This window comes from Corylus avellana, chromosome 6 (assembly GCF_965113065.1).
Source record: "Corylus avellana chromosome 6, dhCorAvel1.hap1.2, whole genome shotgun sequence".
In the NCBI taxonomy this organism is placed as follows: Eukaryota; Viridiplantae; Streptophyta; class Magnoliopsida; order Fagales; family Betulaceae; genus Corylus; species Corylus avellana.
The window spans coordinates 6,877,139-6,898,485 of NC_142495.1; the positions used below are offsets into that span (position 1 = coordinate 6,877,139).

The 21,347-nt window shown below is 37.4% G+C and overlaps 4 protein-coding genes across 4 annotated transcripts; 1 reads left to right on the forward strand and 3 right to left on the reverse strand.

Annotated features, from left to right (window-relative positions):
• Positions 1-2,771: 2,771 nt before the first annotated feature.
• On the reverse strand, positions 2,772-8,685 carry SIG2 (RNApolymerase sigma subunit 2). Its single transcript, XM_059601709.2, has 7 exons — positions 8,379-8,685; positions 5,982-6,172; positions 4,779-5,384; positions 4,199-4,429; positions 3,913-4,053; positions 3,562-3,762; positions 2,772-3,282 (listed from the first exon to the last, which is right to left on the reverse strand). Exons 1-7 carry the CDS (start codon positions 8,482-8,484, stop codon positions 3,001-3,003), a joined length of 1,758 nt encoding a protein of 585 aa, XP_059457692.2. The 5' UTR covers positions 8,485-8,685; the 3' UTR covers positions 2,772-3,000.
• Positions 8,686-9,968: 1,283 nt separating this feature from the next.
• On the forward strand, positions 9,969-14,581 carry LOC132188634 (uncharacterized). The gene is made up of 2 exons (XM_059603148.2): positions 9,969-10,399; positions 14,260-14,581. The coding sequence occupies exons 1-2, from the start codon at positions 10,049-10,051 to the stop codon at positions 14,383-14,385; spliced, it is 477 nt and encodes a 158-aa protein (XP_059459131.1). The 5' UTR covers positions 9,969-10,048; the 3' UTR covers positions 14,386-14,581.
• Positions 14,582-15,825: 1,244 nt separating this feature from the next.
• On the reverse strand, positions 15,826-18,490 carry LOC132187682 (alpha/beta-Hydrolases superfamily protein). The gene is made up of 7 exons (XM_059602073.2): positions 18,210-18,490; positions 17,953-18,128; positions 17,805-17,857; positions 17,558-17,672; positions 17,103-17,225; positions 16,296-16,467; positions 15,826-16,138 (listed from the first exon to the last, which is right to left on the reverse strand). Exons 1-7 carry the CDS (start codon positions 18,312-18,314, stop codon positions 15,953-15,955), a joined length of 930 nt encoding a protein of 309 aa, XP_059458056.2. The 5' UTR covers positions 18,315-18,490; the 3' UTR covers positions 15,826-15,952.
• Positions 18,491-19,721: 1,231 nt separating this feature from the next.
• Positions 19,722-21,347, reverse strand: LOC132187452 (oligomeric golgi complex subunit-like protein). Its single transcript, XM_059601768.2, has one exon. The coding sequence runs from the start codon at positions 21,248-21,250 to the stop codon at positions 19,862-19,864; it is 1,389 nt and encodes a 462-aa protein (XP_059457751.2). The 5' UTR covers positions 21,251-21,347; the 3' UTR covers positions 19,722-19,861.

Here is a 21,347-nt window from a genome sequence, read left to right on the forward strand (position 1 = left end):
CAGTAAGTTTTCCCTCCTTATCCCGCCTCTTTATTTCCGAGAAACTTTTTTTATATAAAAATGAATGTGTACATTAAAATGAAAAAAAAAAAAAAAAAAAAAAAAAAAGAAGTAATATTTGTAACGAGTAATGTTAGGTATCATCTTTTTTTTCTCATAAAGTTTATGTGGCTTTCAAAATCACTATTCGATCAAAATTCAAGTACGATTCATCTAAAATTTAATGGTGATTTTAAAAGTCACATCAGCTTTAGGAGGATAAAAAGATGGTACATAACATTACTCATTTGCGACGGTTTAGTGATTTATAATTAAAATTTCAGCCAAATTTGGTAGAGAATTAAAGTTTATTAGAAAATCCTTCACACCTTCCATAACAACCTAATAATTTTTTATTATTTTTTTTAGGAAAATCATATACAAAATCCTTAGGTCGACGCACTCTTTTAAAAAACTCCCTAGGTATTTTTTTAAAAAAATTTAGTCCCTGGGTAACTCAAAACTTTAAAAAAAACTCTCTACCGTCAATTTTTATTAACTATCATTAGTCTACTCAAAACTCACCGTTTTATCTTATTAAAATATTAATTTTTTATTAATTTAATTTTAAAAAATTAAATCTTAAGAAAAAAAAATAAAAAATTGAAAGGTGGTGCCACCCCTGGCCACCCCCCCCCCCCCCCCCCCAACCCCTAAGGGGTGGTCGCAAGCCACCCCAGGGGTGGCTTGCGACCACCCCCAGGTGGTTTGGGGTGGCCCTGGGTGGAAAGGGGTGGCCTGCAGGCCACCCCTCCACCCCAGGGGTGGCCGCGAGCCACCCCTTTCCACCCATGGGGTGGCTCGAGCCACCCCTTAGGGGTTGGGGGGGGTGGCCAGAGGTGGTACCGCCACCCCTGGCCACCCTTCAAATTTTTGTTTTTTTTTGTTTTTAAAGATTTAATTTTTTAAAATTAAATTAATAAAAAATTAATATTTTAATAAGATAAAACGATGAGTTTTGAGTGGACTAACGGTAGTTAACAAAAATTGACGGTAAAGAGTTTTTTTGTAGTTTCGAGTTACTCAGGGACTAAATTTCCAAAAAAAAATACCTAGAGAGTTTTTTAAAAAAGCGCGTCGACCTAAGAATTTTGTATATGATTTCCCTTTTTTTTAAATGCCACATAAATTTAAAGTGGGATTAAGTGTGACATTATTTTGATGCCAAAAAAAAAAAAAAACAAAAAAAAAAACAAAGTGTAGCATTACTCAAATGTAAATGCGTGGTGGTGTCCCATTTATGACTTTCTCGAAGAGAATTTTAAGTCTCCCTCCGTAAAAACAAAGACTTTTTGAAAAGAAATGCTACGTATACTTCCAAATATACGCTTCTTGACATAAATGTGAGAATCATTAGTAGATTTTGAATGATTATATTTTCATTACTACGTTAGAAAGTGTGCATTTTATATTTTTTTAATATATATATAGTTTATTAAATTGTGGGTCAGACGGATCATGTCAACCCAACACGACCCTTTTAAGACCTCCATGCCCAAACAAATGAACGGACAACCCAAATTTTAGGGGAAAGTCTATATACCCCCTTCCAGTTATCACCTAATTGATAATGTCCTCCTTAAATTTTTAATTGTGATAATTTTCTCCCCAAATTACCAAAAATTGTCAATGTTCCCCCCAATGACGAAACTACCCTTAGTAAAATAAAAACAAAAAATACTAAAACTTCTAGAAAAAACCTAAAAATAAAATAAATAAATAAAATCCAAAGGGTGGCAAATTTAAATTTTTTTTTTTAAAAAAATCCATTGTATAAGAAAAAAATTAAAAAATTTTCTCTTTTTTTTTTGTTATGATTTTTTTTATAACTTTTTAAAATAAAAATTTATGTTTTTTTTAAAAAAATTAACAATTTTCGTTTAAGAAATAATTTTTATTTTTTTAAAAAAATCTTTCCTTTTAAATTAAAATTTTCGTTTTCTTAAAAAAAATTTTAAAATTTATTTATTTTTTTAATTTATAGGGGTATTTTTGTCTTATTGAGAAATACATAGGGGCATTTTTTTCTTTTTGCTAGTCTTAGGAGGGACATTGACAATGATTTGGTAGTTTAAGGGAGACATTGTCACAATTAAAAGTTTTTGGGTATATTGTTAATTGGGTGGTAGTTTGAGTAGGGGGGGCATTAACAATGTTTTGGTAGTTTTAGAGGGACATTGTCATAATTGAAAGTTTGGGGGGTACATTGTTAATTAGGTGGTAGTTTGAGGAGAGTATATGGACTTTACCCCAAATTTTATTTAAATAGGTGAGCCCTATATTAATTGTCTCACATTTGCTTATAAAATTACTAATAATTCGAACAACAAAATTATTGAAAATCTCTATTCCATACACTTCCCCTCCCTATAGTACAAAGGGTACCTCATGGGTGAACTCCAACTTTATATGCTCATCCATCCAATCCAAAACGTTTATATCAAAATGGAAAGAAAAGACTGAAATTTTGCCGGACATAAATTAGTTACAAACTGATTTGTATGAATTAACTACAAATCAGTCCAACAAAATGACATGTCCCTTAGCATGTGACCAACACATGTTTTTTTAATAGTATGCACTTCTCACATGCTTTTTTAATAACATAAATAAAAAAACATGTGTTTCTCACATTCTTTACAAACACATTTCCGTCGAATTTTCCCCTAAGTTCCTAATTAGATGCCTTACAGCAAAGATTAAGGGTCAACAAGTACTTTGCATTTGCTACATCAAAGAAAGAGGAAAAAATGCTTAATTTCAAAATGAGGCTTACAGCAAAAATGCTTTAGTTTCTATACACAACCACTCTTCTAAATGAGCCTTACATTTCCGTCTTGCAAAATGAAGAAAAAGAAAAAAGAAAAGCAAGTTATAAATGCAAGACAAGCCTTTTTGGGCCTCAAGTAAGCTATAGCCTATAGCTCCGGTACGTATTCAGCAGTCTTTCTGTGTAGAGACTTATGGAAGCACATATTGCTGCAAATGTTTGGTTCTCTTTTTGTTCTTCAGTTTACGGAATGCACATGACTCGATTTGCCTAATTCTCTCTCTACTAACACCCATCGACTCCCCTATCTCTTGCAATGTCTTCATCCTTCCATCCTCCATTCCAAATCTCCATCTGATGACCTGCCTCTCTCTCGGATTGAGACTGTCTAGTACTTTGTCCAGGTCCTGCTTCATGAATTGCTTCATCAGCATATCTTCTGCCGTTTCTGCATCGGGATCTGAAATTATTTCCTAGTAAAAAAAAGCACACGAACCCATCAGCAAAAACTAATACTATGTGAGTGAAATTTCTCAGGCAAAACAATATGTGAACTGCAATAAGGTGACAGAATTTGAATGATTTTTTTTTTTTTTTAATAAGTAATTGGCCCCAAAGAGAAAGGGAAATTCGAACTAGTGACCTCCGTTTCATGAGGCGTGGTTCCTAGATGATTGAGTTATCCCTTAGGGTTAAAATTTGAATGAAAAATTACAGCCCCAATGGTGAAGTGGTATAGGAATAGGACAGACCGAAGGTTTAAGATTCTGGTTGATGCCAATCTTCTGCTCCAGAGATCTAGGAGCTTTTGGAGTCAGTAATACAGCTGTAAGCCTCTTCATTGACAGCCCTGTTGCCTCTGCAACTTCTTTATCATCAGGATATCTTCCATTTTCACTATACAATTGTTTCCTGGCCTCCTTCACTCTGTAGGTTGCCTCCACCATGTGAAACTGTTTATTCAAAAATATTAAAAGTAAGAAGAATGCAAAAGCTACGCATATAGGCATAGCAATTTCTTGCTCTTTCCGAATAAAAAATCCTTAAGTGGCTTTCATGCTTCATATAAGAGGATATAAATTGACTACGAAAGGGAAACTCACGGGTAAGCGAATCGTCCTGGACTGATCAGAAAGAGATTTCCGAACTGCCTGTTTAATCCACCAGTGAGCATAGGTTGAGAACTTAAAACCCTTTGAAGCATCAAACTTCTCTGCACCTCTTACAAGACCTCGACATCCTTCCTGCAAGTCAATGAGCAAGAGTTAACTATTAGAAACCCCAAAGCTACCGGACTGTAAAACATTCATATTTTTCCCTATATGAGGATTTTTACATTAGGGTAAAAGGTCAATTCCTTTGGTTGCTTGCAGAAAGAAAGATAAATACCTGAACAAGATCTTCGAGATTCATCCCAGCCCCCTGATAATTTTTTGCAATTGATATAACAAGCCGCACGTTGCTTTTAATCATTTTGTCTTTGCAAAGCATACCATAGTTTAAGCGCTTCCTCAAGGTCTTCTGATCAACTCCTGCAGCTGCAGCCCATTGCACAGAGGTGGGCTTTCCACCACATCGCTCAGTGAGTTCCTCATAAAGCTTTTCCAGTTTCAACAGATCCTGAATTATATTGGTGATAGCAGAGACATCAAAATAGAATCAGAAATCAGAGAAAATGGGGCGGGAAATAATATCTAAAATCATGCCAAAAATCCCAAACAATATTTTTCCATTGGGCGCTTTAAAATTTCTCGTACCAAAGAGGAAATGGAAAGTCAATTGGTATGTTTCGTAGTCTATTTCTAGTTGTCTGAAATTGCCAACACTAGATTTTCAACAAAAATTGTAAGCCTGCACACTTCAGATTGCTCCACATGACCATCTTTCTAGTATTATCATCTGAATAGATATTAACCAGAGAAGGGTAAATTATATCAAAGTAATTCCAAAACTCAGGAGTGAATCACACCTGTATTCCTTCAGACAACTCCAGTTCTTCAGTGGCCGTAAGAAGCCTAGAAGTGCTGGTAGTTGCTCTCAAGTAACGCAGCGGATCAGAGTAGTCTACATCTTGTAAGGAAGCACGCCTTCTCCGGCCCGTAGAACCGGGTTTCACAGACACAACATTGGCAGCAGCCTTCTCTGCTGCTTTGGCTCTTCTGGCTTTTCGTTCTGTTTGGCGCCTTGATCTTACAGCTATACTCTTGGGAAGTTGTTCTTGCAGAAGTTCAAGTTCCTCATCTGTTGGCTCCACATCATCAGACTCCTTTGTGGCACATTGCATCAAATGGTCTTCCAACAGTCCAGCTTCAGCTCCCATGGGATCTCCTACTATACCAGCTCGATCAGTTTTCATGTGCTGAACCCAGTTGAAAAGTAAAGTATCAGCTTCGGAAGAAATTGGTGATATACTATCTGCTTTTACAGAGTGGTTATTTTTAGCCAGCAGGGCTGCATCCTTTGCAAACTTGACAGCTGCTTTGGCAAGAGTAACAGCTTCAGCAGCAGCTGCAGCTATTACAGCCTCTTCACTTGTAATAAGTGTTTCTGTCGCTAATGTTGCTTCAAATTTTGCCTGAAGACAAACAGCAAAGCTAATTGGATTTGTAACCTAAAAAATATCCAGCACATCAAAGAGGTCATACCAAGCAAAACAATATCGGTGGTGACTATTTTTAAAAGATCGCTTAACGACCATTAGATAATATCAACAAATTTCAGATATAGCTAGAGAAGGACGCTAGTCAACGGGCAGCCATAAATTATATCAAAATGGTAAGAGAATCTAAACAGCATACCAACAAATTGAATTTAGAATAGTAACCATTTGTGAGATAATTGACAATTCAATGGATTGTTGGGAACAGTCTATTTCTCTAAAATCATGCAGATAGATAGTGGGCTATTGGCTCCAAATACTAGCACAATATGGCTGAAAAATGCTAAATTTGGTCCCAGCTAAAACCAAACGCACTGCTAGGAAAAAAAGTGAGAAAAAGGAATAAGAAAAAAATTGCAACGAATGTTTGCACGCCTAGTAATTCCAGAAAAGAGGTAGCTTCTGCAAGTTTATTATCCAAAAAAAGAACAATTAAACAAAAATACAAGTGCAAACCTAATACAAAAATCTTAATCTTTCATAAGTAAATACACCAAATATAACAATTCTGACCACTGTGGGTGGACCAATTGCCCCCATATACGTCCAAGGTCTGTTTGCAGTGAACGAGTCAGAATTAGTTTCTAAAGAAGGTAATCTCAGCTTTTCCATATTAAGCACTGTAGTAGTTCCTGCTGATGTTGAAGGTGATGTAGTGGATAAAACGCATTGCACTCTGAAACAAACAGGCTCTCTAGTTTTTGCTGCACATTCCAACCAATTGATCATGACCAAAATAATGCCACAGATTTGCAACACTATATGCCAGGTAGAAACATAACAAACCAATAAAACTTTGCTGCATTCAGTTCAATAAGTATGATCCTATGTATGTGAAGAGCTTTGAGAAATTTTATGCTGATAAATGTTAAATGCAACTCAGCAAGCTATGTTAAAGTGCCTTGAAGGAAAATCATCTAGTGACACGGAGGCTATATCCCAAGTCAATATGTTTAAGAACAGATAAATTGGTCACTGAAAATCAATGAACAAGGTGCTGGAGATATTTACACATCCCTTGTTCCCAGCTGAAAATGAAAGCAGCGTGTAATCAAGGTCTGAACCCAGATCAACCACTTAGACAAACCAGGAAATGAAGAGACAGGAATATACCTAACTATCTAACAGTACATGGCCCATGAAGTTAGATATTAGGCTAAAAATGAGCTGGGAGTGCACTTTTCTTTTCAATCATTGATAAAGCACATTTGATTGTAAGTAGAAACAAGATTGCTGGCATATAGGTGGTTGTCCAAAGCGAGAGCATAGATTGCCAAAACTAGACATAATAAGGTGATTGCCTCAAAATGCTATTTTTCTAGATGCTCACTAATATCAATAGAATGACAGATCAATTCTTTTCAAGAATAACCGATATGTTTATAGAATATAACTAATTATCACACTCTCCAATATGCATTAGCTCAATACTATCTTTGTCCACTTTACTTATGTATAGCTCTGTATGACTTACTAAATAGTTATTGAAATAATAAAACATTTAGATGCACATACAATGACAAGAAGCTTTAGCTTTATAGGAAATAAAAAAAAAAAAGAATTAAAAGGCGGAACAAAGGATAAGGCTTAAAGGTGCAAGATTCGAATCAGGAGCTTGTAGATCAAATTATCAAAATGTGGTATGAGAAGCGAATAACCGTTCTTAGTCCCTTTTTTGCTCAATTAAGGAATGCCACAATTTGAACCTAGACACAGTCTCTAAAAATGCTTTCACTTTCATTGTCAAAAATGAAACTAAAAGAAAATTATGATTCTTTTTTTTTTTTTTTCTTAGCAAAAGAAAATTATGATTCAAAGATTGGATGACACTAAAATGCATGATATGAATTCTTTCAGAATTATGCTCCAAAACATTGTACTCAAATGAAATTGAACTTGTAAAAACATTTTATTTCACTTAAAAGACTTCTTTTTTATTTTTTTTATTTTTTTTTATTTATTTTTTATTTTTTTATTTTTATGTCGGGGAACCTCTCTATGGCAGGGTCCTTCGGACCCACCCCTGTAGAGTAAACCCCGGTCCTGTGCACCGCACCCTCAGAAATTTCCCTACGCGGAACTGGTTAAATCGCTGGCTTTTCACCAGGGGGTGTGGCCCAAGGGATTGTTTACTTAAAACACTTAATACATGATACTTATACATTCACATAAGATCTCTGAATGAGTACGTAAGTCCACAAAAGCAAATTATGTCTGTCCTGAGGACCAGGTCACCATGTCAATACCTTGCTTTGAATAATATTGAAAGTGGACAAGTTTTTTTTTTTTTTTCTTTTTCTTTTCTTTTCTGGATTCATAAAAAACAACCCAACATATCAAATGCCCTTTACCTAAAGAAATTATGACCAAAATAGTATTGGATTACACTTAATATTGTTTGAAATGAACTGGATAAGAACTATGCGTCCAGAAAAGTTGTACTCAAATAGTTCCATACTTGTAATTGTAAACACATTTGGTTGTAACACATTTGTTTTTACTAATAAACTTAATGTACAAGGTAATTATTCACGGATTCCAACAAGATTTCCCAATGGGTATCTAATCCACAAAACCAAAAAATAAACGCCCTGAGGACCAATTCAGCTGGAAGTCGACTTTTCTCATTCCGGTGAAACAATTATGAAATGCGCATAAACAAAATAACCAACTTAAGCAAAGAAAGAAGAGCATCAGCCGAACTACCTAAAAAACAAATTGTTGAATTCTCCACACATTGAGATATAATCTACACTAGTTGGTAATTCATGAATACAAAGCGTAAGAATACAGAATTGGACAAAATGAAAATTAACATCCAAAGAACACCCCCCCCCCCCCCCCCCCCAAAAAAAAAAAAAAAAAAAAAACAGCATACCCATTTGAGTTCAGAGAGAGAGAGGAACTTACATGTGTGCGTATGAGAGGGGGTGGTAGTGGCAGTGTGGTGGTGAGTTCTGAATTGGATGGAGAAGGTATCGGGATGGCATTTAAACTGTGGAAGCAAACACGACATCCTACTCCACTCCTCGTACTATTTTGGCAGTTGTTGTTCGTTTTCTGTTAAATGTTTAAGATTGTTAGAAGCCTCTCTCTACGTAGATCGATGAGAGAGAGAGAGGGAGTTACAGCATTACTGGCAGGAAGAGAAGAGAGGAGGAGAGAGGAGAAGAGGTGTGTTGGTGAGTGCTGTTTTGGCGATAAAAAAATGGATAAGGGGGAGGGAGAAAGAGGGGCTAACGGCCTGCCTTGAGGGAAATATTTCGGTTTCTGGACTTCCAGTTGACCTGGGCCTGGCTTAGAAACTGAAGAGCCCAACTGCAATTTTATTTTATTTTTTATTTTTTTATTTTTTTTAGTACAGTAAAAAAAACAAGAAGAAGAAAAGAAATAAAAAAAAAAATTCTAAAATACAAAAGAACTAAACTAAGAAAGCCATAAAGAGATGGGAAGATCCTTCCTATTAGTACTAGGAACCAAGAAAGAAGGAATGGATAATAGGGAATGCAGCTATAAAATTTTTTGGTTACGGCCCAATGTGCCACATAATGGGCGCCCTTTAATAGTATCTAAGATAAAAGATGATGTCCTCAAGAGGTAACTTAATCAGTTGAGACCACGCCTAATGAAGCGAAGGTTACTAGTTCGAATCCTCCTCCCTCTTCTTGTGCGGACATATCAAAAAAAAAAAAAATAATAATAATAATAATAGATGAAATTTACCAATCTTGAGAAATGCTGAGCTATTGAAGAGTTAGTATAATAACTTGAGAGTCATCTTCCATAAAAAGGCTAGTGACACTGCCAATTGAATTGCAAGAGCTTATCCTTAATTGGGCAAACAAGCAGGACTTACTTGAAAAATCATCCGAATGATAGAACCATAAGAATTTCGACAAACTGCTGCTTGAACAGAGAAAGAATCTCTAATAGCTGTATCAAAATTTATCTTAAACCAATCATCAGGAAGATGGATACAAGATTCTTCCGATAAAAAAGAATTATTTTTCCATGCATGAAGGTGCTCCAAATCAATTTTTTTAAAATTATAGGCAGAGATACTATGAGCATCATCAACTGCAAAATTGATTGGACAAAAAATTATTCTAAATTGGGTTAGACAAATTCAACAAATATAGTCTAATAAATTGTCATGCTTCCTTTTAAAATGAAAGAGTGGTGCTTATTTTTTAATATGATTAATAGACTGTCTTTACGGTTAACTCTTTCTCCTTTAACGTTAACAACTCTTTCTCTTCTAATTGGTAGCCAAATTTTTTGGTCTTCGCGTTAAGAATCTATAGGCCATGCCTTCCCTATCCTCTAGGATGGAAGAGGATTTAAACTGTGTTAACTTCAAGTTCTGTTATGTTTGAACGCCCGTTAATTAGGTGATTATTACGTGGCGCTTTCTAGGCCTTAGATTGTTTTTAAGACATCCTAGCCGTTAAATGGCTACTCTCCATTTCAAACAATAGAGAGGATCCGATTCCGTGTTTAAATGGGCGCTGTAGGAACAGCCAGGTGAAAATTGAAAAACCCTACTCGGACAGTGTGTGTGTGTGTGAGAGAGAGTGGCAATGTCATCGTATCATTCGTGTGGAATGAGGGTTTTCAGAGGGTGCAGGGCACTCTTAGCGCCAGCCAAATCCGCAGCTGCCGATGTAGCTAATGCAAAGAGCACCACCACCACTGCCAGATCAAAGCCAAAGCCAAAGCCAAGGCCAGCGAAGGCAATCAATCAGGTGACAGGTACAGGGTTATCGTCTCCAAAGCTCAAAGCCCCAAAACGAGAAACGGCTGGACCCAGGGGCATCCTGAAGTCGGTCCCAATCTCCCCAGCGCTCCAGACCTTCATGGGTGTGCCGGAGGCCTCTCGCAGCGGCGCCGTCAAGCAGATCTGGTCCTACATCAAGAGCCAGAACCTCCAGGTCCCTCCAACTCTGCTCTCTCTCTCTCTCCTCTTTTACATTCATGTATTGGTTTGTCTTTCTTATCTCTTTGAGGGCTTCGTTTTTGTTTTTGTTTTAATGTGCTTTTCTTTAATGGGTTTCTTCTAGTTGTGAATACTTCTGCTCTGTTTATGGATTGCATTTTGCGTTTCGTAGGAATGAGTTGAGAGCAATGCCCGTTTATTATCTGTTTTGGTCACATTGGGACTATTTTTGTTTTTCATTTTTTTTTCCCTGTAAATTTGGAAACAAAGCATTTATTTTAAAAATATAAGTGAAACACTGAAGGCTTGACTTTGCTTTTTTAGGCATACATTTTAAGTGAGTTGAAGGTGTGTGTGTGTCTTATTATTGATGGGAGAAAATGAACAAGATGTGGTACTTCTTACATATGAGATAAAAGGAGCAAAAGTGTAAGCAACGTTATCCATTTTAGCTAACCGAAAAGCGTAATTATCTATTTTACCTACTACTTTTTCTATGCAAACTCCTATAGATTTTCTATTTTCTTTAAACCACCGTTTTATTATTTCTCCACCAATATGGATTCCAACCGGTCACTCACGCGGTCGCATTTGTGGAGAGGTTGAGTTTGAGCGAAGAACTCGATGAGGTCACTCACATGTCGAGTTTGACCCTCCTGGTGGACTCATGGTGCACCAGCTAGTTGACTAGTTACTCGCTCACCCTTCTTCCCTGCCTCATTTTCCTTCTACCCGTATATGGAGGAAGCCACTGTTGCAGATTGAGGTGCCTCTGCTGCAGGAGAAGGTCCTCAAAGGAGGGGTTGGGTGGTTGGCGGCAATGATCGACGGGTTGGCGCTCTTTGGTGTGAACTTGGCCATCAGGTACCTGCTGATGCTGGTGGTCGTGTCCTTCAGCTGAGGGGTCTTCGTGGCTGTGGTGCTGGGCCTTACCATTGGCTACATGCTCTTCAGGAGTGGGGATGAGGAGCGACAGAGAAGACGAGAGTGAGAGAGGAGCGATAGCGAGAGAAGAGAGAAATGGTTAAAAAACGAATCCATAAGCTATCATTGGTTGCCCAAATATAGGCACGTATTGTAGCAAAATGTGGGGTGTAGAGAATGAGAAGGTAATCTGTTGGAGCTCTTTTTTAGTCTTTATTAGCTAAATTTAGACAACCAATGGCTTTTACATAATTTGTTGTTGGAGATGCTCTTAGTTATACCAAGAATAGAGGATTAACAATGAGAGTGCAATCCGCGTGTACCAAGATACTTCTATTGCTTTTAGTCTTTTTCCTATGCTTTCTCTTTGTAAGCTTTAACAGATTTAGTGCTTCCTTAATATAATACGAGCTTAGCTCAACTAAGAAGTTCAAAACCTTGTATTAGGTGGTGAAGATTTAGCTCCAAATAAATTTTTTTTTTCAGTGGTGCTATCCACTTATAGCTAATGGGTGCTGCACAACAAAATGAAATCAGGAATTCTTGGTGTTATTTCCAAGTTGGACTTGGAAAAAGTCAACAGCCATGTCAAGTGGGAGTTCCGCTTATATCTCTTGGGGCGTCTTGGTTTTGGTTCTAAATGGAGGGAGTGGATGTCTTTTTGTATTTCCAAGGCTCACTTTTCTATCTTGGTTAATGGTAGTCCAAATGGTTTTTGTGGTAGCTCTCGAGGCCCTTACCAAGGGGAATTGCTCTCACCTCTCCTCTTCGTGATTGTTACAGAGGCTTTCAGTAGGATGGTTTTTAGGGCTATGATTGGGTGTTACTTATCAGGCTTCCTGATAGACATCTAAAACGCTCCCCCTCTGAAAATATCCCACCCTTTTGCAAACGATACGCTTATTATGTGATTGTGATCAAATCTATAACTTGGGCCACATTCTTTTGTGTTTTGAGGCCATTTTGGGCTCGAAGGTTAATTTTTGAAAAATTTGAATTCATCGCAGCAGGTGAGGTTCCACTTTAGGAAGAACTTGCCGGTATTCTCAGTTGCAAAGTCTTTTCTCTCTAGCTATGAAATATTTGGGTCTTCCCATGGGTGCTTCTTTTAAGTCAAAAGTGATTTGGGATTGGATAGTTGAGAAAACGGAAAAAAGATTGGCTAGTTGGAAGAAGATATACTTGTCTTGCATGGTCGACTAACTCTAATTGAGAGTACCTTATCCTGTTTACCGATGTACATCTTGTCCCTTTTTCCTTTAACATCCGGTATAGCTAGGAAATTGGAGCATCTTTAAAGAGATTTTATTTGAGATGGATCAGGTGGTGAGCATAAGTTTCATCTAGTGAATTGGAAGACTATATGCTCCCCAGTTTCTAGTGGAGGGTTTGGGAGTTAAAAATCTCATGTTGTTCATAATGCTCTACTAGGGAAATGGTTTTGGAGATTCGTGAAAGAGCAAATTTCTCTTTCAAGATAGGTGATTGTTGCGGAGTATGGTGTTTAGAGGAAGTTCGAGGGTCCTACGAGCTACGAGTGTGCCTTTGGAAGAATATTACGAATGGCTAGGGAAATTTCTCCAACTGTGTTTCATTCAAGGTTGGGGAGGGTTCGTGTATTCACTTTTGGCATGATGTGTGGTGCAGAGCAATTGTTCTTAAGTCTTCATTCCTTGAACATTCGATAGCTTGTGACAAAGAGGCATTGGTGTCGGATTACTTGGATTTCTTTAGCGCCTTTACCCATTGGAATTTGAGTTCTACTAGGATCGTCCAAGATTGGGAGTTGGAATCTCTTAATTTTTTTTCTTAATTTGCTATACTCTTCGAAAACCCATCTGAGGGAGGTTGTGGACCCCAACTAGCAATCATGGCTTTGAAGTGAACAGCTATGATAAATCTTTACAATCTGAAGAGCCTTGCGTATTCCCTTGGAAACGTGTTTGGAAGGTGAAGGCCATGCTGCCGCATAGATTTCTTACATGGACGACAACTTTGGGTAGAATCTTCACTGTAGATAATCTTAGAAAGCGGTGTTTCACTCTTGTAAACTGGTGTTGCTTAAGCAAAAAGAATGAGGAGATCGTTAATCACCTTCTCCTTCATTGTGTGAGTACCACTAGTGATCTTTGGCACTTGGTTCTCAACTTGTTCGGAGTTGTGTAGGATATGCCGAGTAACATCCTAAAGCTGCTTCATTGTTGGAGGACTCAAGGGAGGGGTCATCCCAAATATGCTATCTGAAATGTTATTCCTGCATTCCTTATGTGGAGCATTGGGAGAGAAAGAAATCAGTATCTCTTTGAAGATTGTGAATCCAACGTACTGTGTTTACAATCCTCCTTTTTTAGATTTCTCTGGGGTTGGGCTGTAGTCTTTGTTCCAAATTTCTTGTCATTGAGTCTTTTAGATCTTGTTTCCTTTTAAGATTTTAGACGCTTGTAGAGTGTTTGCCTCACCTCTATACGTTTCATGTACAAGGGTTTTGCTTTTTTCATAAAGTTAATTGGGTAAGTTGTGTACATGCATGCAGCATTGGGGTTGGGTATATGTGTGTTAAAATGTCATTCTTTTGTTCCGTTCCCCCGTTCCACATAAGAACAATCTTGTTCTTCTCTCCTTGAGTTGTTTGTGATTCATAATATTATGGTAACTGGAACAGGTATATACCTAATTGAAGGGAACCTGTTTGTGGTGCATAAAATGTTGTAGCTATTGCTTTATCTACGGCTACAGTGGGCGAGGTGGACCTTGATGCCTCTATCTTGTTTTGAATTCTTATATGAGTTTTTACCATGCTAAGTTTTCCCTTATGGATACCACACATGGCATTACTTATTACATATATGTGATTGTAAAGTTTTAATTGAAGAAAAACTTGGTACATCATTCTACGGTCTGATGAAATATGTGGATGCTTTTGGCCTGCAGAATCCTGCAGATAAGAGGGAGATCTTTTGCGATGAGAAGCTGAAGGCCTTATTTAGTGGAAAGGACAAGGTTGGGTTCCTGGAAATTGGGAAATTGCTCTCCCTCCACTTTGTTAAGACTAATTAACTGCTGACTTTAGGTGTTTTGCTTAGGTTGGTGCTCTCAACTCTTTACTGATGAAGCTCTTGTGACATTTCTTTGAAACCCTTTTGGATGTTATTTTGTTTGAGAGCGAACTCTCTGGCTGTGTTTGACTTGAAAAAAAATGTTTAGCTGGACATGTTGTAAAAAGTACTTAGGAAAATTGAGTAGATTGTTTTCATGCAGTTGTCTGACATCAAATCTTACTGTTATTTGCTCATAGTGTCAGCTTATAAAGCAGGTTGTGCATTGGCTTATCAATGGTGAAAGCCATACGTTACTGCACCCGATTTCCTCCATTAGCTGTTGAAGTTTCCAAGGGGGATTCTAGAGAGCATTTGCAAAAACTTCTATGGAGATGTGGTCTGGACATGCATGTAAGTTTTTGCAAATGCTCTCTAGAATGCCCCTGTTCACATGGTCTTCTTTGAGCTCATTTTATTGAGCATATCATTTGCGATACTTCAGATGGTGCCATTTGTGCTTTTTTTCATTTACTGCTTTTTTTTTTCCCCGCCTATTAATGAAACCAGGATGATTACATACTTGAGTTGCAATATAATTCCAAAAAATTGGTTGCTTTGTTGCTTGTTAATTGTTATTAACCTTTCTTAGATCAATCAAAGTTAAATGTTGTGCAACCATCACGTAATTGACAGGTATTCTTCCAAATTATTGTCCAGCCAGTGAATGTCTTTTGGATTGTGTTATATCCTTCAATTGCCCATGGAGCCATTTCCATGGGATGTATGACCACAGCTCTTACAATTTTGATCCAAACCTGACGTGTTACTTTGGACGGACCGATGAACCAATTGTTGACGGTTGAATGAGCGAATATTGAAGTAGGCTTTTCTAGTTAAGGGGAAAAAGAGTTTTATCCAAAGCATTCGATGATAGCACCCTTAGAACAATTTTATCTTGGCTTGCAGAAATGCTCATGGCAATTGGTTACAATCAAATAAGCTAAGCAAACTAGGCCCCTTCCGGCTGAGATTGGGGTAAAGTCATGGCTTGATTCGTTTTAAGGAAGCACTTGTGGATCTCGTGTACTAGAAATGAGCACGATATAGATGAATACAAGGATGTGATTGTTAGATGCATAACAAGACTTTGTCCAATTGCCTTTTATTTTTATTTTTTTAGTAATGTTATTTAATAAACTGCTATACAATTGTCATATAAATTAGATAATGTGACAGTGAAAATCAACATTTATTTATTTTTAAAGTGTTAATCTAAAGTTAATTTTTACTATCACATCATTAAGTTGTATGACAGTAATATAACAATCTACTGACTTACTCTTTTAATATATATATATTTTAAGTGAATATAAACGATAAATAGTAGGATTGTAAGATGTTAAGACCTTTTCTCAGTCCATAATCAATGGAAAAGAAAGAAACAAAGAGCACTAAAAAATGAAACCAAGTACTTCTTAATGAATTGGTTACTTGACAGATTGTCTAGATGTCAAAGAATATTGCAATCTATGCTTTCTCAAAGAATCAAAATTACATGACCGAGTTAAAGTTATCTTCCACATCCATTAGTTAAGGAGGTGGTGTATCCATTTCTCCACAACAGCAGGAGAACCATACCATGGTCTCAACACATCATCTGAACCAACTGGTGAGTGGTAAACTCCATCCAAGCTAATGTTAAATGCACCCTCCAAATGGGCTGATACTTCTGGCACAACCCCATCACCCCATACATCTGCCTGCCCACAAACCTGAGAAAATGGTATACCTCATTATCATTGCCTGCTTAACTAAGAGGATAGCAAATAACTCTAAGAAAAAAAACAATAAAAAAGAAAAATTTTAAGTATCTGATGACAATAATTCATCTAATTTAGAGTTATGAATTGCTAAGACAGTTGACTTAACCTGCTTGTACCCTTGGCCGACAAAGCGCGCACGAAAGGCTGTTGCATTTGATGTTGATGGGCTGACATCATTGACAGTAGCAACCTCAGAAATTGAGTGAGCATTGTTATTAGGAATTGTAGACACAACATCTACAGATGAATTGCGAAAGATCCGAGCCCCTTGGATGTACCTGCAGAATTAAGATGTGTTCAAGATTTCAGTAATTTTCTAAGGAAGAGTTAAATCTAAAATTCTAAAAAGAACATAATTATAGAGATGATGATTTTACAACTTTAGGATGTCTTTTACATGTTTAGCTCTTTTACTTGCTGCCACTTGCAAATTAAGGACTACTTCACTCACCCCATAAGTTGCAATACTTGTCCTGTTTAACCTCACATCTAGTTTTGCTACACTGTCCTAATATCATGCTACAACAAAACCTCTTGAATAACATCACCAGAAATATGTATCCTTGTTGGTGTTGTTTATGCTCCATTTTGCAGTCATAAATGCCTTATCTTGTATCTTCTTCTGATTCTTGTTAGATTTGCTGGAGGGGAAGAAAAAATGAAAAGGAAAAAGCCAGAAAGTTTCTACAATGTATAAGCTTCTCCTCCCCACTTCCAGTTTCCCTCTAAGCTCTGCAACAGTATTCAATGTCCCACCCCAAAGACATCCTTAGGTCAAATAAATTGGTAGACACAAAGCACCTAAAATATGGTATATATGAAGTAGCTATAGCCAACACAGCTGATTAGCAATAGGAACCAAAAAGGAAAATTTAGATGCAAAAACAAAAGAAAGGTCTGATATTGAGTTTACCTCCCAGCAATACATACATATTTCAGGTGAGGAGTGTACACAGCTTTTGAGCAATATTTGTCAACATAATCCAGGAGACCCCTTGTTTGATCAATAACTCCCGACACACCTTTTGGAGGCGGCCTGAGAAAATGAAAAGAAAAGAACAAAAAAAGGAAAACATAGCTGATGGTTGTTCTCAAGATGAAATGTAAATTAAGTTAATGCAGATATAAAGTTACTGGCATATCCCATAAACCCAATTCTAAGGATGCAGAAAAAGGAGTGATATATAAGTAAGGAGTAATGCTATTTAGTACTGTCATCAATCAGCCATTTGGATTAGAATTTGTAAAAAGAGAATAAAAAAGGTTGATTTACACTACTGCACCATCTCAGTTATATGATGATTATATAACAGTTTATTAAATATCATTATTCTTAAGTAGGAGCATAATTAAAATTTGATAACCTACAGATGGGGGGTTCCAAGAGTCAATAACAAGGAAATATGGGACAGTCCAAATTCTTCCATGTAGACACGTGCAAGCCATCCTCCAGCTGAGTGTCCAATCAAGGATAAAGTCCCACCTAGAATAAGATATTTTCCAGAAATTCAGAAAAATAACTTCTGTAAGAAGAAGAAGAAGAGAGATAGTGATGAAAAAAAATAAATAAATAAACTTGTACAAATTCAAAGTGCAGGCAAAGATATGAACAAACCTTGAGCCAGCTCCTTAGCCTCCCGAACAGCCTCATCTACCCTCTTCAAGTACCTGCAACCATATACGAGCTGCAGTGTTCTTTCATGGGTTTTCCGGTTAAATTGCAAAAAAAGGCATAAAAGAAAAAGAATGAACAAATGAAGTACCAATCGAGGACTGGGCGAGGACGGAGAGTGCCGCTCCAGTAGTTGGGGTCCGCCAGACCGGCGGCATTTCTGAGCCAATCAAGCCTTGACACCTTGGCAACGACGGTGGGGACGCCGTAGTGCTGTTTTAAAGTCACCTCCAACTTGTTGTAGTCGCTTGAATTGTTCCCTAAGCCCTGCAGAGAGACACCCCAATACAAGACGCCGTTACTTTTGGAGCCCAAAGAAGGCTATGTATGAGAAGTGAGAAACTTAACAGGAAGAATGACGGCAGGGCGGTAGTTGAACGAAGTAGAAGAGGATGACGGCGCCGCCGAGGCAGAGGAGGACAATGGTCTCAGTGGTGGCAAGGCCAAAGCCATTGCCGATTACCCACCACAAACTAAATAAGAGATTTTAATTTTTTTTTTCTTTGCTTTTTCTTGTATTGTGTGATTTGCGTCGGTGGTGGAAGGAGGGGCAGTAGATTTTCCGATGATATGCATAATTTCCCATGGTATGGATGCACGTGCGGCCATATTTCCCCCCTCTGTCTCAGAACAGCACATCTCATTCTGAGTCCACATGTTTTTCTTAAAACGTATCCTACCCTTAATCCATTCATTCCATATTTATTTTAGGGCGTTTTTCAATTCGAATATCAAAGTTTTAATTTTTGCAATCCACCTCCAAAGTTTCAAATTTTTGCAATTTGACCAATTGTATCCAAAACTTTCTATATTGACTCTTATTTTTATTTTTTATAAAAAAATTTTAAAAAAATTTGGGGTGGCTACGCCATCTGGCCATTTTTGCATACCTAAATTTATTTATTTTTTCATAAAAAATAAAAATAAAATAAAATAAAAATTAGGAGCAATATGAAAATTTTGAGATAATATTGGTCGAATTGAAAAAAATTGGAACTTTGTGAGGGTGGATTGCAAAAATTGAAACTTTGGTGTTCGAATTGAAAAACGCTTTTAACTTTGGGGGGGTAAACTGTAATTTTCTCTTTATTTTATATGTATTTTAGGGGTGTTTTTATTTATTTATTTATTTTTATGTTTTTTTTATTTAAAAAAGAGTTCTCCTGTCAGATAAAGGTGAAAAATATTTTTATGTTTTGATAATATTTTTGTTTTAAACATAACCAGATTTCTATTTTGTACTATTTTCTTCAAATGGTTATGAGTTAAACCAGCAAACACCCAAACCACCTCAAATTGCTTTAATCCATCTCAAAACATCATAGAATGGAAGGTTTTTTTTTCTTTCCCTGCACTCTTTTAGGACGATGTTAAGTAGAATTTCCTTTTGTTTTATTTTCATAATTATTAGGTGAAACTATACAATCCACTTAACACCTGTTTCTTAGTACCTATAATTTTGGCAGTAGTTGATAGCTTATTTTGTGTTTAATTGACTGCATATTAGTGATAGAAATCTCACCAATACATCCATTCTGATCATATCTTTCAAAATTCATTTGCAAATTCCCCCAATTGCAATATCAATCAACATGAACTATAATAGGCTTCAATGCTTTCCATAAAACTGTAAGCTGTATCAAGTGCAGAAAACAATCAGACAAAATATGTCACTGCAGAATCATTGTAATGTCTGCTATTTGCTTTCTTGCATTCATTCATTCTCCAGAGACAAGATTGCAGACTGGACCTTACCTTCTTCTGAGCACTTGAAATCAATGTAAGCAAAAGCCATCAAGAATTGAATGAAACAGAAAAAAGAAAAAGAAAAAATGAGCTATGAACACTCATATTGCTTGCTATTCTATAAAGACAATAACCTGTTATAGACAATACAAACAAGAGAAGAAAACCCTAGTAGATATATTTTCTTGTGTGTTACAGATTGAAGGAAATATATTTGCCAAAAAAAAAAAATGATACAAACAGGGTTACAACGTTTAAGATCTCCTTGGTCTAGCTCCTATCTTCCTGATCAAATAGTCCTCCAAAGCAACACCTGCCTCCACTATTCTAGTGTGACGTTTTATTTCTATTTTCAGAAGCTTTTCCAAAACTTCTCCCATTCTTTCTGTCTCATCCGTTTCACAAATCCTAGGAATTATTGTCATCCAAGTATCTACATGAGGACTTTCCCCAAGCTTTAGCGCTTCCCCTAGAACTCCACAAGCTTCTTCAACCCTACCAACATTACAAAAGCCCTTGACCAAAGCATGAATAACCGAGAAATGTGGGGAAAACCCTTTTGATATCATTTCCTCAGTATAGTTCTTTGCCTCGTCCAACATCCCCAGATCACATAAGCCATTAACCAAAGTTCGATACGAGACCAAGTTGGGCAAGCATCCATTTGATGCCATATCCTCAAGAACCTTACAAGCATCCATTGCACGCCCTTCTCTACAAAATCCTAAGATTACTGTATTATAGTGAACAATATCTGGATTGCACCCCTTAACTTTCATTCTACAGAGAAGCTTGTACGCCTCCCTAAGCTTCTTCTTCCTACACAAACTATTCAACAAAGTGGTATAACTCAACGTGTCCGGTACAAACCCTTTGTTCAACATGTCCTCCAACAAGTCCACCGCCCCGTTCACCTGACTCTTCCTGCACAACCCCTGCATCAGAATGCGATACGACTCCACGTCCGGAACGACGTCCCTCTTAAACATTTCGTTGAACAGTTGGTACGCAATACTGATATTCCCACAGAAACAAAACGCACGCATCAAAAGGTTGTACGATTTCGTATTGGGTTCGACCCCGTAGCGATGCGCATTCCTGAAAAGATCGAATGCGGGGCGGACATAGCTCCGGTGGGAGACGAGAAATTCAAGAATGCGGTTCAAGTGTTTGACGGAAGGCTTACAATTGAACTCCATCATTGTGTAGAAGGTTTTGAGAGCCCTATCAGGCAGATTGGCCTCCGCGTAGAGTTTGATGAGGTGGGAAAAGAGTGTGGGAGTGACGGTGTAGGCCTGGGATTTGAGGCGAACGAGAAGGTGGTCAATGAGAGAGAAGTATTTGGAGCGGCCGAGTTTGATGATAAGAATGAGGTAGCAAGAGTAAGAGTGGCGGAAGTTGGGCTGGTTGGAGGCGTAGTCGAAGATTTCTTTGGCGAGGAGAGGGTCTGTTTGGGAGGCGATGAGTTTTTGGACTCGACATGGAGACCCAATTGAGGAATTGGAATTGGGAGCTTCTTCTTCTTGTCGTCGTTTTTGGTTTTGGTGGCGTTCCGGTCGTGAGGAGTAGAAGAAGACTGGCCGGAATTTTGGTCGGAAATCGAGAGGGCGACTGATAATTCTGGAGACAAGTGCGATTTTCATTTTTGAAGTTCAAAAGAAAGCGTTGTTCGCTTGGGCATTTTAGAAGGACGGTGTAATTGGACCTCGTAAAACGACGACGTTGGCAGATGGGTGGTAT